Raw genomic sequence first — 13,818 nt, forward strand, 5'->3', positions numbered from 1 at the left:
GAACAGCTTTCCCAACTCCCCCATGTCCATGATCTAAGATGTTGGTGGTTCTGAAGAGAGCAGGTAATGCAGGCACTACCAATGGGCAGCTACTCTTTCCTATGGAAAGGCACTTACATGGATCAATGACTGCTGTAATGCCTCATCTCATCACAACATTTGCATCATTGGGAAATATTTGAAAGGATTATTATTATTGAAAGGATTTGGATACAGTCTAGTCTACAGCTAGCTCAGCTGTATCTGACAGACTAAGAAACTACTATCGCCTTCACATGACTAAAATACAGCATTATCAGACATAGGTAAACCGATAATGTGTGCATTATTTTATGTTACATATTTATTAAAACCATTCAAAAATAATGTCACTGTGACTTTAATGTGTTCTACACATGTTTATTCTGCAAACAATGAAAGAGATGACATTTCCTTGGGGAGACAAAGCTATATTAAAATTACAGTTGCAACTGAGGCCTACTGAAGAGCACATTTATAAGCCAGGTATGCAGTCAATCATTACACAGTCTTGTCTAGCCCTCTTGGTCACAAGATTAGAAGTAAAGACAAGGTGGGTAAATGCTATTACAGCCTGTATGATGCTAATGATCATAACAACAACTGAAATGTCAGTACACTATGCCAATAAATCCCTTTCTCAAGATGAGCCAAGAAAAAAATATATGGTATATAATGCATTAAAAATACAAGTATGACCATATTTGAATATGAGAAAGCATGTACAGTGGGGTCCAAAAGTCTGAGACTACTTTCCCTTTCCAGAGAATTGAAATATGGTCTCAGACTTTTGAACCCCGCTGTACCCAAAAACCAACAAAGATCTAAATAAGTTTTTGTCTCAGGTAACTTTTTTGGCAATGTTGGTCATATATCTTAACTGTCTCATTTCAGGAAGTTGTGTATTGTTTTTTCGCATCAGCTGTTTGGTATAGCTACCACGATATTAAAAACATACTGAGTAGCTATATATTCCAAGTACTGAATTTGCCTTGACAAAAACAGGGATAAAATTATTATGAATGATATCTCGTAAAAGCTCAATTCTGAGGCAAACAGTGGCTTTAACGACAGCTTGCTAAAATTGTCGTCTGTACAGCTAGCTTGCACTGACACGACGCAAGACGATTCCCAACGTTCAAATATGAATCCAGCTACAAACAAAAAGCTTCTGGTTGACATTCAACAGTAGTACCGTGACCATATTGCCAAATTTAATCGCATGTGGTGCAAAAATACCTGCCTTTTTAAGCTTATGTTAATGATCGCTAATAGCTAACTGGCTACCGAGTAGTGGCTGGCAGCTGTCATTTAGCGACAGTTTCGGGTGATCATAAGTACCTGCTTTCTCCCTATGTTTGCACCAAGTTTGTTTTCTGATACGAGACGAGGAATGGAAAACAAAATCGTACAAGCAAACCCCGTCAATAACTGTGATCAGACAACCTAACGGTAACGTTAGACTAGCTGGTTCGGCGGACAAGGCCAAATATTCTCAGGCTATCCTGGCGTTAGTTAGCAAGCTCAAGTCATCTTGATACGGTTCAATCGTAGCCAATTCGTATCAGTTAAGCGATTTTCTTGTGTTATATACATGCAGCAATTTCGGAAAAGCAATCTAAAGTACAGGTTTACCTTCACGTTTTAGCTTAGTCGACAAGTCACACAGCTAACCTGGCTAGCACCTACCAAACACACCGTTCCTCTCGGCCCAACGTCTGATATAAAACTGATGCAACGTTAACCAGTCTGTTAACGACACAAGCCAGCTAACTGTTAGTAAACTACCGTTAATGCAAATTGAACAAGTCGAAGCAGGACAGAGTATGAAATATTCATTGATTGACATTCCCTATGCTAGCTGGTTAGTTAGTAAATGCTTAATAACAACGTCCCTAGCGACGTTGTTACTAATGCTATCAACTAGTGTAACGTTATAATAAAATACTTATTTGTTTCACCTGAAAGTGTCGTTTTTGCTCAGATTCCAGTTATATTCATTAACCTGAGCACTGCGGGGCAACTCCTTAATCCTAACCAACCGACTGCTCAGCAACAGCAGCCGGGGATCTCTTACCGCTTAGCTCGGTAGCTAGCCACTTAGCACGCTAGCACACGAAACACTAGTGAGAACGTTAATATACGGCGAGACGGTGTCTTTTAAAAAACAACAGCTGTCGACTGAATTTCTGTCGCCAAAGCAAAGTGTGTTACCTGTAAACGTTAGCTATCGAAACGCAGTCCAAGACATGGTTTTATGTTCGTGGGTATCTTTCTCATTCCGTTTCTCTTGTCCCCAAGTTGCTATGATTTCGCTGTTGTCTCTTTAAGCCTCCCGATACCAGGACACAGCGTCACTGCGCTACGCTGAAAAAACTGACGCAACTGGTTTGGCGAATTAAGCAAAACATCAAACCTGCGTAGCTCACTGAGTTCCTGCTCCAGACTGATCGATTTGTTTGACAAAGTTGCACTTTTCATACTAGTGAAACTAAGGTAGTGTGAAGACATTGACACATCTACAGTCCGGTGAATGGGTGCAACACAACTCTGTTCTTTGGTTTGATAATTAAACATGAAATAGGGGATTTTTGCCGCAGGTATGATCCCAAATATGGATTTTTTTTTTCCGTGACATTCTGTAATGTTGAACTACCTCACTGAACTACCTTAATTCAGACTGAACAAGTAATGTGAGTGTGTTCGCTTTTCATGGGCATTCTCACAGTTAGGCTAGTTATAAACTAAATGATGAATTGGTAAATCACCAAATTGACGGACTAATCAATAATGAATATGATCATTAGTTGCTGCCATTATTTTATACAAATCTCAGACTAATAACGTAAGAGGGAGATCTCTGACTCAGGAGCTGAAAAAATATACCCTTGTTTAAAAGGACGAAAATCCATATGAGACTGCATAGACCTTATAATATTTGTCCTCTGTCTAATAAGATCTAAAAGCTTGTTCCTATCATCTGCTGCCCAGAGGATTCAAACATTTTGGGAAAAGTCCAGACCTCTTTTGTTTCTACTGTCAAGTGTTTGTTTTCTGCTGTACCACAAAACACTAAAAGTCATGTAAAATTTGCAATATGGGGTGCTATGAAAAAAATGTCATAATGTTGCTATTTTTCTAATGTTGATATACAGTATATTATAGTGTGGTAAATATATACAAAATCACACATTAAGTAATCAAACTGACTGAAGTGATAACATCTTATGATCATATAATTGCAATACAATTCCATTCTCCATACATGATGATACTGAATCATCACTCAGCGTTAAATCAAACAGCTTACATCGTTTTCTTAATGAGTACAAATACTGTACATAATCTTATTCTTGCAGTCTTGTAAATGCGTCACAAAGTACATTTTAAGAAAGTGAAACCCATCCTACTGGCAGTGAGCTTCACAAAATCCAAGAGAACAAAACAACAACAGAGGATTCAGCAATATATAATTTTATTTCACATTTCTATTTTGCAGTGCTTTGTTACAATAAGGAGCTTTTCTCAAATGCTTACCATCGTTTTTACCATGTAGCTACTTGGCATTGTAGCCAGCTAAATAATGCTGGAAGAGACAACAATATCTTTAAATGGAGTGTACACACTGCTTCTTGTCTGGAACCAAAACATGACGGAATAAACATCAGCCTCTTTCAAACAAACTCATACCACTGTGAAACTAAAGCCATCCTGTAGATGTTATTTAAAGCAGACCCAAATTAGACTTTGTCTACTAAAAAGAACCTCAGAAAGTGACTGTACAGCTTTATGTCCTTTTAGACCAGTGTTACTCACTGTACATCTCGCGTCTAAAGTCCAAAGTTTAGACAGGCATTCAATAAAACTCGCTAGATAAAAATTAATGTTATGTGCACAGTCTATAGTCATATTTACAGGAACAAGGCAGTAGGTGCCTCTCTACCTTGTTGTCCTGTCTTCTCCCACACAGGATTTCTTCAGGAGAATGGGAAACTTCTGCCTCTAAGTGTCAGGTGTATAAGTCCACATCAGTTACAGCCCCAGGTGAGGGCGAGGCACAGCTTTACTGGAACAAGCAGTCTGAAGGGAGAGGCTACAGTTTTTAGCAACTAATGATGGAGGAACCCCCAGGGTGGAGCTGTGCTGCTGTATGATGGGCCAGAACAATGGGGGGAGGGCGAGCTCAGTGGACAGCACTCCTACAACAGGCTGGTGAGGTGGGTGGCTGTAGCACTCCCCTGTCATGACAGGGAAAAGTGGAGGAGAGTGTAGCCGGAGGGGGCACCGTGAGATACCAGAGTCTGAAGGGGCGAGGGGAGGGCAAACATCCCTAATTTTATCCACATGAGGATGAGGAGGAGGAGGAGGAGGGATGTTGCTGTCGATGCATGATGTGATGACGTCCTGTTTGTCTTCAGTCCTGACTTCCTCCTGTCCCACCTTCCTGCAATGTGGTGTCTCCTCCAGACCGTTGTCTCTGGAGAGCGGGGAGACCTTCTGACCTTTACGAAACTTTGCCCTCCTGTTCTTGAACCACACCTGGAGGAGAGAGAGTAAACTGCTGAGGTAAGTCTATTTATTTGAGGCAGTTTAAAAGAAACTGAACTTTACAAAACTGAATTAAAGTCTTTTAAAGGTTTTTTATTTAAAAATCGGGAGGTAATCTGGATGTAAAAATGAACTAAAATGGCATAAAAACAAAATAAAATCAATAAACATAACATTATAAGGCAGCGGAAAATAACAAGATTTTCAACAATAACATCTATGTGAGTTAGTAAAAGATTTGTACTGTATTATTGCTGAAAATAAAAAGTATTTCTCTTACGAGACATATTGCTCACGTTCCCCTCTCATCTCATTAAAGTTACATGAATTAATATTAATATGAAAAGGTAAATGCAGCAGGGTTTTGTTCACCATTAATGAACACTTGTCATCATGCATTATTGGTTTCAGGTTTACAGTCAGCTGCTGGATGGAGGTTTCTCTCACCTGAATGCGAGCCTCAGGCAGGTTGATGCAAACAGCCAGCCTTTCTCTCATGCCGACATCTGGGTACTGTGTCTGTTGGAAGGCTTTCTCCAGCGCCTGCAGCTGTGTCACTGTGAATGCTGTGCGGCTGCGGCGCTGTTTCTGCTGGTTCCCGTAGCGAGCCTCCAGAATCAGCTCTGGTGGGAAGGAGAGCCCAAAAAAACCCAAAAAATTCATCAAAACTGAGTCAACAGAAAATCTGTCTTCAGTTGACGAGGAGTAACCTGAGTAATTTGTTATTCTCATTTACATTTCTCTTTTGTTTTTCTGTGTTGCAGGGAGGCAGTGGTGTATGGAGGGCCACATGTGTGATGGAAATAGTTACAAAGCATTTGGTTTTTCCCCTTTTTACTGGTGTGTGGCCCAAAATGTGAAGGGAAGTCTAAGTAGAGAGGCAAAAAGGCAATGCTAAATGATGAAGTAAATGGAAAAGCTAAAATGAAAGGAAAACGAGGCAGGAAAATAGGAATGCAAAAGGGAAAGGGAGTTGTTCATTCAAATGCCTGATTAAAACCTGTGTTGTTAATTCAGTTTGTAAATTCAGTAAATTATTTCTCTTTTGAAATGACATTTTCAAATTGATATTGATTTTTCATTATTTATGTAGGAATTGATGAATGTATTTTTACTCTTTTTTAAAAATCCACAATTAATTTGAACTATTAATTGATTAATTTATGTTTCATTTGTAAATTGTTTTTAGAATTCAAGAACTCTTTTTATTGCACATTAAAACATCAGTTGATGAAATACTTAGTCATTTTGGTCTATTTATTCTTCTGTTTTTATTTGTCCAATTAGATATCAATTAATGAAATGAACATCTATTTCTATGACACTCTTGGTCCTCCACAGATTCCCGCATTGTCACTTTGGGGTCTGTTCAGGACCCTGATGACCCACCTGCCAGCCTCTCAGCCACAGAGAGGGTGTGCACCGTGGGGCCTGCTGCAGAGTAGACGTGGTACTGCTCCGCCATCTGGTGGTGCAGGTCGAACAGCATGGAGTTGACACCGTGGAGGGGATAAACACCACCGCTGGACGGCCCGCAGAAATTCAAAGAGTTCATCGTGAATCTAAGGGAACAGAAAGATTTATTCAACTGCCCCGAAAGGTGTATTTTTAATATGAATATCATTAGAATATACTGAAGGAGATATTTAAGTCCCTCCCCCCCACCCTCAAACCTCCGGCAAAGTCTCTACATGTATGTCTAAAACTTTAAATACACTTGTTAACAGCTCATTTCATTGGGGGACAAGGCAGCAAATAGCCTACTAAAGAATGAATGAAGATATTTGTTAATGTGATCAATTGAAAAACAAATACTATTAGAGGAACCAACATTAGGTCTGAACACTCCCAAAAACTATTTTTTGTTATTGTCCCCTTTCCTTTAATGTCTAATTTATTAGTCACTGTTCAGACTGTGAAGTCTCGTTTTATAAGTTAAAGAAAATGTCCGTATGAATGGCTAAAGACTATGTTGGGGAAGATGGATTAAAAATATTACGTTTTTCTTTTAAAGGCAATATATTTGCTCTTATGAAGGTTTGATTTAAGAGTCTTCACACCTTGCACCCATTTTTACAACTATTTTGCATCTCACAGCTCAAACCTTAAAACTCAAAAAATCTGATTTCACTTAAATCCACTATACAATCAACACAGCAGGATTGCCCCCTCACTCGGTGTATTCCTCACTGTTTACCTGAGTTCCGGACCCTGAGCAGAAGCGTGAGTTCCAGATGCGTTTTTACGCACAGCGATGGACCCGGGGAGTCGTAGTCCAGTATGTCCTAGTCCTAGTTCGGGCCTTATATCCTCGCACAGCAGCGCTCTTTGTCGTGACGCGGATCTGATTCTCCGAAACCATTCTCACCCACGACTATTTAAGAAGCATTTACCCAGGCTCCCCTCAGCCATTAGCCAATAGAAAGAAAGGTATTAGCCGGGATTAGGTGGGATGAGGGAAGAGAGGGGGGTTGCAAGGGGCTCAAATTTTTGAAACTATTGAACTTGAGAGATTTATGCCAAGGATCCCCCTATAAGCGAGCGTTTCATTCCCTCCCGTTAAAACAATTAAAACAATGTGGTGGGCTAATCTCCGAGGCTGGGCAGATTAAAATAACAGCCTTTGATTGTCCTCTCCTTCTCAGTCCTCTTTCTCCCATACCGCTGGCTTTGACAGAGGGGGTTTTCTCCGTGGGTTTGTTTTGCTAACAGCCACCATATTTTGCCTATAAACTGTCACCATGTGAAGTTAATCTGAACCAATTTCTTAAAATGCTGCTGAGCTAAATTACAAATCTTTCCAAGAAGAAAAAAACATCAAATCATCACTGAAAGGAAGTCCTCTCATTTTACAGCCGCCAACATTACATCACCATTAGGTCACTTATGGTACATTTTATAAACCATACTCCACTAATGAAAAGTAGCTGTAGCCTATTTTTGTTTATTTATTTGTTTATTTTATTAAAGGCTTCTTTTTTTAATTTTTTTTTTACAATTATCTGACAGCTGTAGTTACAAGTTACTTTGCATATTTAATTTTTACCCACAAAATAAAATAAAAATATATTTTTTAAAAATGCATGTATAAAAGAAAGTGTATAAAATGTGATTCATTGTTATAAATTAAACTGTTCATTAGAACATTAAATCACTGTTTATGCACTGATGCATTAGTAATAATGATCAAACACTGTGTTTGAAAGGGGTCATTTTCCATAATGAGTATTTTTGCTTTTGATACATAACTATATTTTGCTGATAATATTTTGCTGATAATATTTTAGCGATTTTTATTTTAAGTAAAAATCAGAATGCAGAATTTCGGTGAAATCAGAGTAGAGGCTGAAATATTATTTTTTTAATTAGTCCCTATTATTTGGGTAAATCTCCAAGCACTGGTTCCTACATGTCCCATAATGCAACTGAACAGCATCTTTCATTAGATCTTTTATGCCTCTTATAATCCCACTTCTTTCAAACTCCACACTTCCAGTTTATCATGCAGGTTTTCTGTGATCTCAAGGTTTTCTTCTTCTCTTCTTCTGCATAACACTCAACAGGCTCCATCCTCAGATGCTCAATTTGGATGCAAAAAAAACAAGTTCACAAGAAAAAGGAGGAGAAGAACAACAGAGAAGAGATTGCTCCTCCAGGTTAGAAGTGCTGTAGATTGGACCATTAAAGGCAATGGTAGTTCAAATGGTGACACAACATGTAGGGTTGACCTCAGTCTGTATTTTCAGGAGTAGATGATAATGTAGGGTTTTCCTGACAATTAAAGCAGGCTGGGACATAAATGGTAAACTTTCAAAAGTTTGTTTGAATGAATATTGTTCCCTGTACAATCTGACTAGTTGATTAAACTCTCAGATGGTAATTCCTTTGACAAAGGTGATTAGTTTCAAGGTGTGTTTACTTTATATCTACAAGTTCATTTTATTTAAAATGTAATTGGATTTACTTACTTCATTTATAAAATGGAAAGTGAAAAAGTAAAAGCTTAAACTAGCAAAACAGCAAAAACAACTCACATCAAACCACACTGTCCATCATATTCAACCACTTTTTAATGTTCCCGATGTAACTGAACTTTTTTTTTCTTAGCATATAAAGCTCTCTTGAATAAGGCTTTGTAGTGAGTACAGTACAACTTGCTGCTTATCTTCTTCTGTCCTTAAATGCTGCAGAGCCAAGTCACATCCTCATCCAACACTCACGCACAGTAAGATGCTACAGGTACATTCCTGCACCGAAATCAGCTGCATATAAAGAAACTGTTTAATTTTAAAAAAAAAATCAATATTCACAGATAAACATGGGAGACGTCTCCAGCGCTGTGTACTTTGAGGTTGTAGACCAATAACCATGGTTCACTTCTTCCTCTCACACTCGCACACAATCAACAGCTCAGACTTCCAAAATATGTGAAAATGTTTGTGCTCTTTTTTCCCCTGGCCTTTTTCCTCCTCCTTTCGCTGTTCTTGGCTGTCAAGCTATATTAGTGTCCGATAGAAATAAGTCATTTAGAAGAGCCTCTGTCGGCCAGCCCCTCAGCCCCACTAAAAGCTCCAGGATTAGGTCCCAGAGGCCTTTGTCTCCGCAGCCCGCAGGATTAGGGGAGATTTACTGCGAGGAGAGAAAAAAAGTAGTTATTTCATGGCACTTTCATGATGAAACCTGGCCAAAGCTGTGTTGGCTGGGGGGATTAGAGGCACACAAAGAGTGTGGTTGTGTGTGACCCTCCCCATCCCAGAGCTGCTACCACTGACTCACCGTCCCCCCTCCCTCCTTCTGATCATTTCCCCTCCTGCGGGCCAGCAGGGCTCGGCCGGGTTCACCTCCTACCCATCAAGACGACCAGGGTTCAGCTCCTCACTTCTCAGTCATCCAAAACTTGCTGCTTCATCTTCACATTCCCCACAACAACTCAAAACAACTCTACCATCATATTCCAATTAGCCTTTAAGTAGATCAGCAGTTTTATGAGGTAAGAAAACAGGCCTCGGTGCAGTAAGTCTAATCACCAGGCTATGAGTATGTTGCATTAAGAGCCTGAGGTGCAGTGGTAAATGAGAAGTTAGTGGATTTTAGTCCCTCCTGTAGTGTTTAAAACCGCTTGAAAGGACTTATCCTGCTCTTAGAGGATCCACTTACACATGCATGGATTACAGTGAATAAAACACAAAGGTCTAAGCCACATCACTGACAACAGTCTCACCGCTGAACAGGTGAAAACTCGCGCAGGTTTAATAACGGTTGTCACATAGCAGAGGGAATTTAACAGACCTCACTGCTCTGCCGAAAGTAAGAAAGTGACAACGTGAATAGTCACTGTCCGAACATCCAGCCTTTATCCTGTGTGATGTCAAATAACATGAAGTTATTAAAGTTCAGCTGTTATAAGCCATATGCAACATATTTTCATGTGCTGTTGCAAACATACAGTAACTCGCATTTAGTGCAAAACATTTGATGCCCGAAGAGTTTTAACAAAAGGCCAATGAGGAAAAAAGCTAAGAAACCCAAAATGTCTAGTTTGTTTGTTTCACTCTTTGAGTATCAGGTTATTGGATCTTTTTTGTTTAAAGTTCTTGGATACAGCTTTTGCTACCACTTCCTAAAAAAGGCATCCTTTACAAAGGGTTTATAAGTTGTAACTAAAGATTTTATTACTGGTTACAGATGCTTCATAAACAGGGCATAGGCCAGTAATAACAACAACTTCTGAGTTGTGAAAAGTCCCTTTTAGACAGTTACGTCTAATGACTTATTAACATTTCTAAATGTGGATTTGATGGTTCATTAGAAACACTGACATATCAACAATTAATAAAGCCACAAGGTACAACTTATAAACACTTTGGAGAGTGTGAAAGCTGTATTAAAAGTGGTAATGTAAATTATTTTGTAGGACCTGTGAGGTTTAAAATGTAATAAAAATCATCAATAATCAAAACCAACAAATGGTGAAAAATGCCCGTCATAGATTCATTAAGTCCAAGGTGACGTCTTCAAACTGTTCCTTTAGTACACAGAAAAAAGCTACCAAATCCAAAGCTACACAGTTTTTTTTTTACTTAAAAATTAATGTAAACTACTGATGACATATTTGTTGATGGATTAAACTGAATTTCAGTATTTTCACTACTGTACGGGTGACAGCTTCAGCTTGTTAAACTGAGAGAAAAGATGAACAAACTGAATCAGGTGTTGAATTGATCCTCAGCTGTGGCTCCTCCTGCAACATATTTTGCACCTGCAGGAAATAATTAGAGCTGTCATTTGTGTGTTAGGGTGAAGAAACACTGCTGGTGACTGAAAAGTATGGACTCAAAATATTGAGAAAAGCTCCAGAACCCAAACAGATTTAGTTTATGATCACATAAAACAAAGGAAAGGAGTAAACCAGAGAACGTCTGACCATATTTTACCTCATTACCTAATTTTCCATCATTTGACTAATCGGTGAATCAGCTCTAGACTTGATACACCTGTTGTTCCATTTAAAGTGTGCTCATTCATTTGATATTTAGAAAGTTATTAACGGGACGGGACCTGGAAATCTGTTGAAAGAAGTGAGGGTTGAGGGGGAGTAAATATTCTTCTTTTTTGTCTTCTCTTTTTGTCATTAAGAAGTTTTTGTTAATGTCGCCTGTTTAACAGATGTTTTAGAAAGCAAAACCCCTTATGTTCAGGCTTTCTTTAATTACTTATCAATAGTGGAAATTTGTATTGACAAGGGCCTGTCAGGAGGGGACCTTTGTAGTTGTCAGTTATCTCAAAGGAAGGCCCCCTCGGACACCAACTGGATCGATCGGCATGCAAAACACAACTGAGAGGCTTTCTGGGGGCCTCGATGTTAGTCCGGGAGCATGTGGGCCTAAGAAGGGAGAGCAGGCGGAGGAGCTAAAGACTTCTTCACCGGGGGAATCAATAGGGCCGGCTGGCCTTTGACCTGAGGGAGACAGGGAGAGCAGGCGGCAGGTCAGTTGCTCTTCTTAAGCCCCTCTGAGTGCCAGGATCACGCTGTGAGGCCTGACACCGGCTATGACACACTCAGGGCTTAGAGTGACATTGACCTGGCCGCAAACAAACCAAGTTCACACGAAAATCTCAAACATACACACACAGAGATGGGCTTGGTTCAGAGTGTGGAATTTAAATGACAATTTAATTTTATAACAGCCAGAAGCAAAGTAACTTCTACATGAACAAACCAATCCATTAGTGTGATTTGATTGATCTGAAATGAAGAGCTGTGAGTCTGTGAGAAATGCATCAGACTATAATAATTCCTCCTTTATACGGCCTAGAGACTTATTAGCTTCCAATTAGCTTCTTATGATCTGCTGCGCAGCCCTTGGGAGCATGGCAATAAGCAGCTACACCAGCAGATCAATACGAGGGACTGAGTAAAGATCAGACTCTTAATTGGGCCAGAGTGCTATAGATTAAAGACAGAGAGAGAGGGACAGGCAGCTGTGGGTGTCCCCAGGAGTCAGGGGCACCCACAGTGGGCTGGAGTGGGGTGCAGGGGTGAACTCAGACCACAGAGAGAAAACAAACCCTGAGCCCCTTAAAGCCCAGTGATAATACAAACTGTGTAAACAACGGTTTTGTTCCATTTCCGAGCAGGTTTGATTTTCATTCAAACTGAAGAGGAATGAAGTTACACAGGAAAAAGCGGAGGAGCCATTGAATAAAGGGAAGTGAGAAGATTTAATTTACAAATGTGCAGGCACTCAGTGGCATGTAGAATTGTAAATGTTCTCTCTTCACATTTTTGAAGGCTTTAGCCTCTCACTACTCTCATGGTCTTTGCCTGAGATTAAGATTATTTAAATGCATTGTCAATCATCTTCTGCAGTTTATTCTGACAGTAAAGCATAAAGTCCTTTTTTGGGATCATGTCTCTCAGATTATGTCATTGTTGAGTTATTTAGGGAGGCAACAGATCAAAAACCTTTCTCCACTAGAGCTGAAATGACTTGCTGCTTTTCTTCTTATGTGACAAAAAACCTTTGAGTTGTGGACTGTTCTTCAGACAAAACAAGATAGTTGAAGGCGTACCTTGTCAGCTCAGGGATGTTTTTACGATTTTTAGACATTTTACAACATCCTAAATTTAAGAAGCTGATAAATCGATAAAGGAAAATAATCATTAGTTGAAGCCCTAATCACGATGAGCAGCAGGTTCAGGATTAGAGGTGTAACTAATGACTATTTTTCATTAATTTGTGCTTTTTTCTTATCGATAGACAAGTGCTTTTAAGGTGTTCCTTCCTAAAGTCTTCCTTCTTCTGAGGAAGACTGCAGGAAGACAGCAGGCGAAACATGTCAAGGTAAAAAAAAAAAAAACACCTTAAAAGCACTTGTCTTTCAATAAGAAAAAAGCACAAATAAGTTCATGAATCGAAAAATCTATAGATTAAATTCTTGATTAATTGTTTGGTCCAAGAATTGTCAGAAAATAATGAAAGATCTGAATTTTGGGTTCACGTGACGTGACCAAGTGTCTTGTCTGATCAAAAGTCCAAATGCCAAACATGATATAATTATAGAAAGAACCAGAACAGAAGCTGAGGCAGTGAACTATTTAATCAATAATATTTACAGATTCATTTTTTTCTGTAGAACAACTAATTGATTAGTTATTTCAGGTCTATTGGGGATGAGAGCAGCAAAGTGTTTATTTGCTCAAGCTCTCACAGAGATAATGCACCTCTCCATCTCCCAGCATGGGGTCAGTTTCGGAGCCCCGGCCCGCAGCTTCCCCCTCCTGACCCCCACTAGTCAAAGGTGATCACAGGGGACAGAGAAAGAGAGGCACTGATCGAATTTTATAATGAAGACGACCTCTCTAAGCCTCTTTGCTCCACATGTTCAAAATCTCTGCAACACTCAATAAACACTAGGAAGCCCCCCTCCCTGTCACTGGAACATTGTGTAGGTATTGATCTCAGCTAACTGGCTCTTTTAATACCTGGGGTCTGTGGCCCGGCCGGGGGAAATGCATACTGACATGTGACGGGAGGAGCTTAATAGGCAAACACACCGAAGAAAGGATGGGCCTCTCAGTTTAGCATTTCTCTCCCATTTTTTCCAATTTACACATCTGCTGAAGAAAGGAGAATTACAGCCGCTGCACCTGCTGTTAAACAGACATATAGACCACAAGAGGCCCAGCACTGTACCGAGAGAAAGCTGTCACACTGTCACAAACTATTTGTGCTGCAGCAGTGGAAGAAT

General features: G+C 39.6%; 2 protein-coding genes across 6 annotated transcripts in view; both read right to left on the minus strand.

Moving 5' to 3' along the window:
- csnk1g2b (casein kinase 1, gamma 2b) overlaps positions 1–2,381 on the minus strand; it is a 36,346-nt gene extending 33,965 nt beyond the window's left edge. For 4 of the 5 annotated variants that reach the window (XM_056378018.1, XM_056378016.1, XM_056378017.1 and 1 more), the window contains exon 1: positions 2,233–2,381. The gene's annotated coding sequence lies outside the window, so the exon portion shown is untranslated. Of the gene's footprint in view, positions 1–1,979; positions 2,127–2,232 lie in introns of those variants that run through there. The other variant, XM_056378015.1, reaches the window with a different exon arrangement.
- A 1,105-nt stretch (positions 2,382–3,486) lies between these two features.
- On the minus strand, positions 3,487–7,568 carry zgc:101100 (uncharacterized protein LOC445169 homolog). Its single transcript, XM_056379021.1, has 4 exons — positions 6,764–7,568; positions 5,956–6,128; positions 5,014–5,189; positions 3,487–4,557 (listed from the first exon to the last, which is right to left on the minus strand). Exons 2-4 carry the CDS (start codon positions 6,119–6,121, stop codon positions 4,051–4,053), a joined length of 849 nt encoding a protein of 282 aa, XP_056234996.1. The 5' UTR covers positions 6,122–6,128; positions 6,764–7,568; the 3' UTR covers positions 3,487–4,050.
- Positions 7,569–13,818: the final 6,250 nt, after the last annotated feature.

Source organism: Seriola aureovittata, chromosome 6 (assembly GCF_021018895.1).
Source record: "Seriola aureovittata isolate HTS-2021-v1 ecotype China chromosome 6, ASM2101889v1, whole genome shotgun sequence".
In the NCBI taxonomy this organism is placed as follows: Eukaryota; Metazoa; Chordata; class Actinopteri; order Carangiformes; family Carangidae; genus Seriola; species Seriola aureovittata.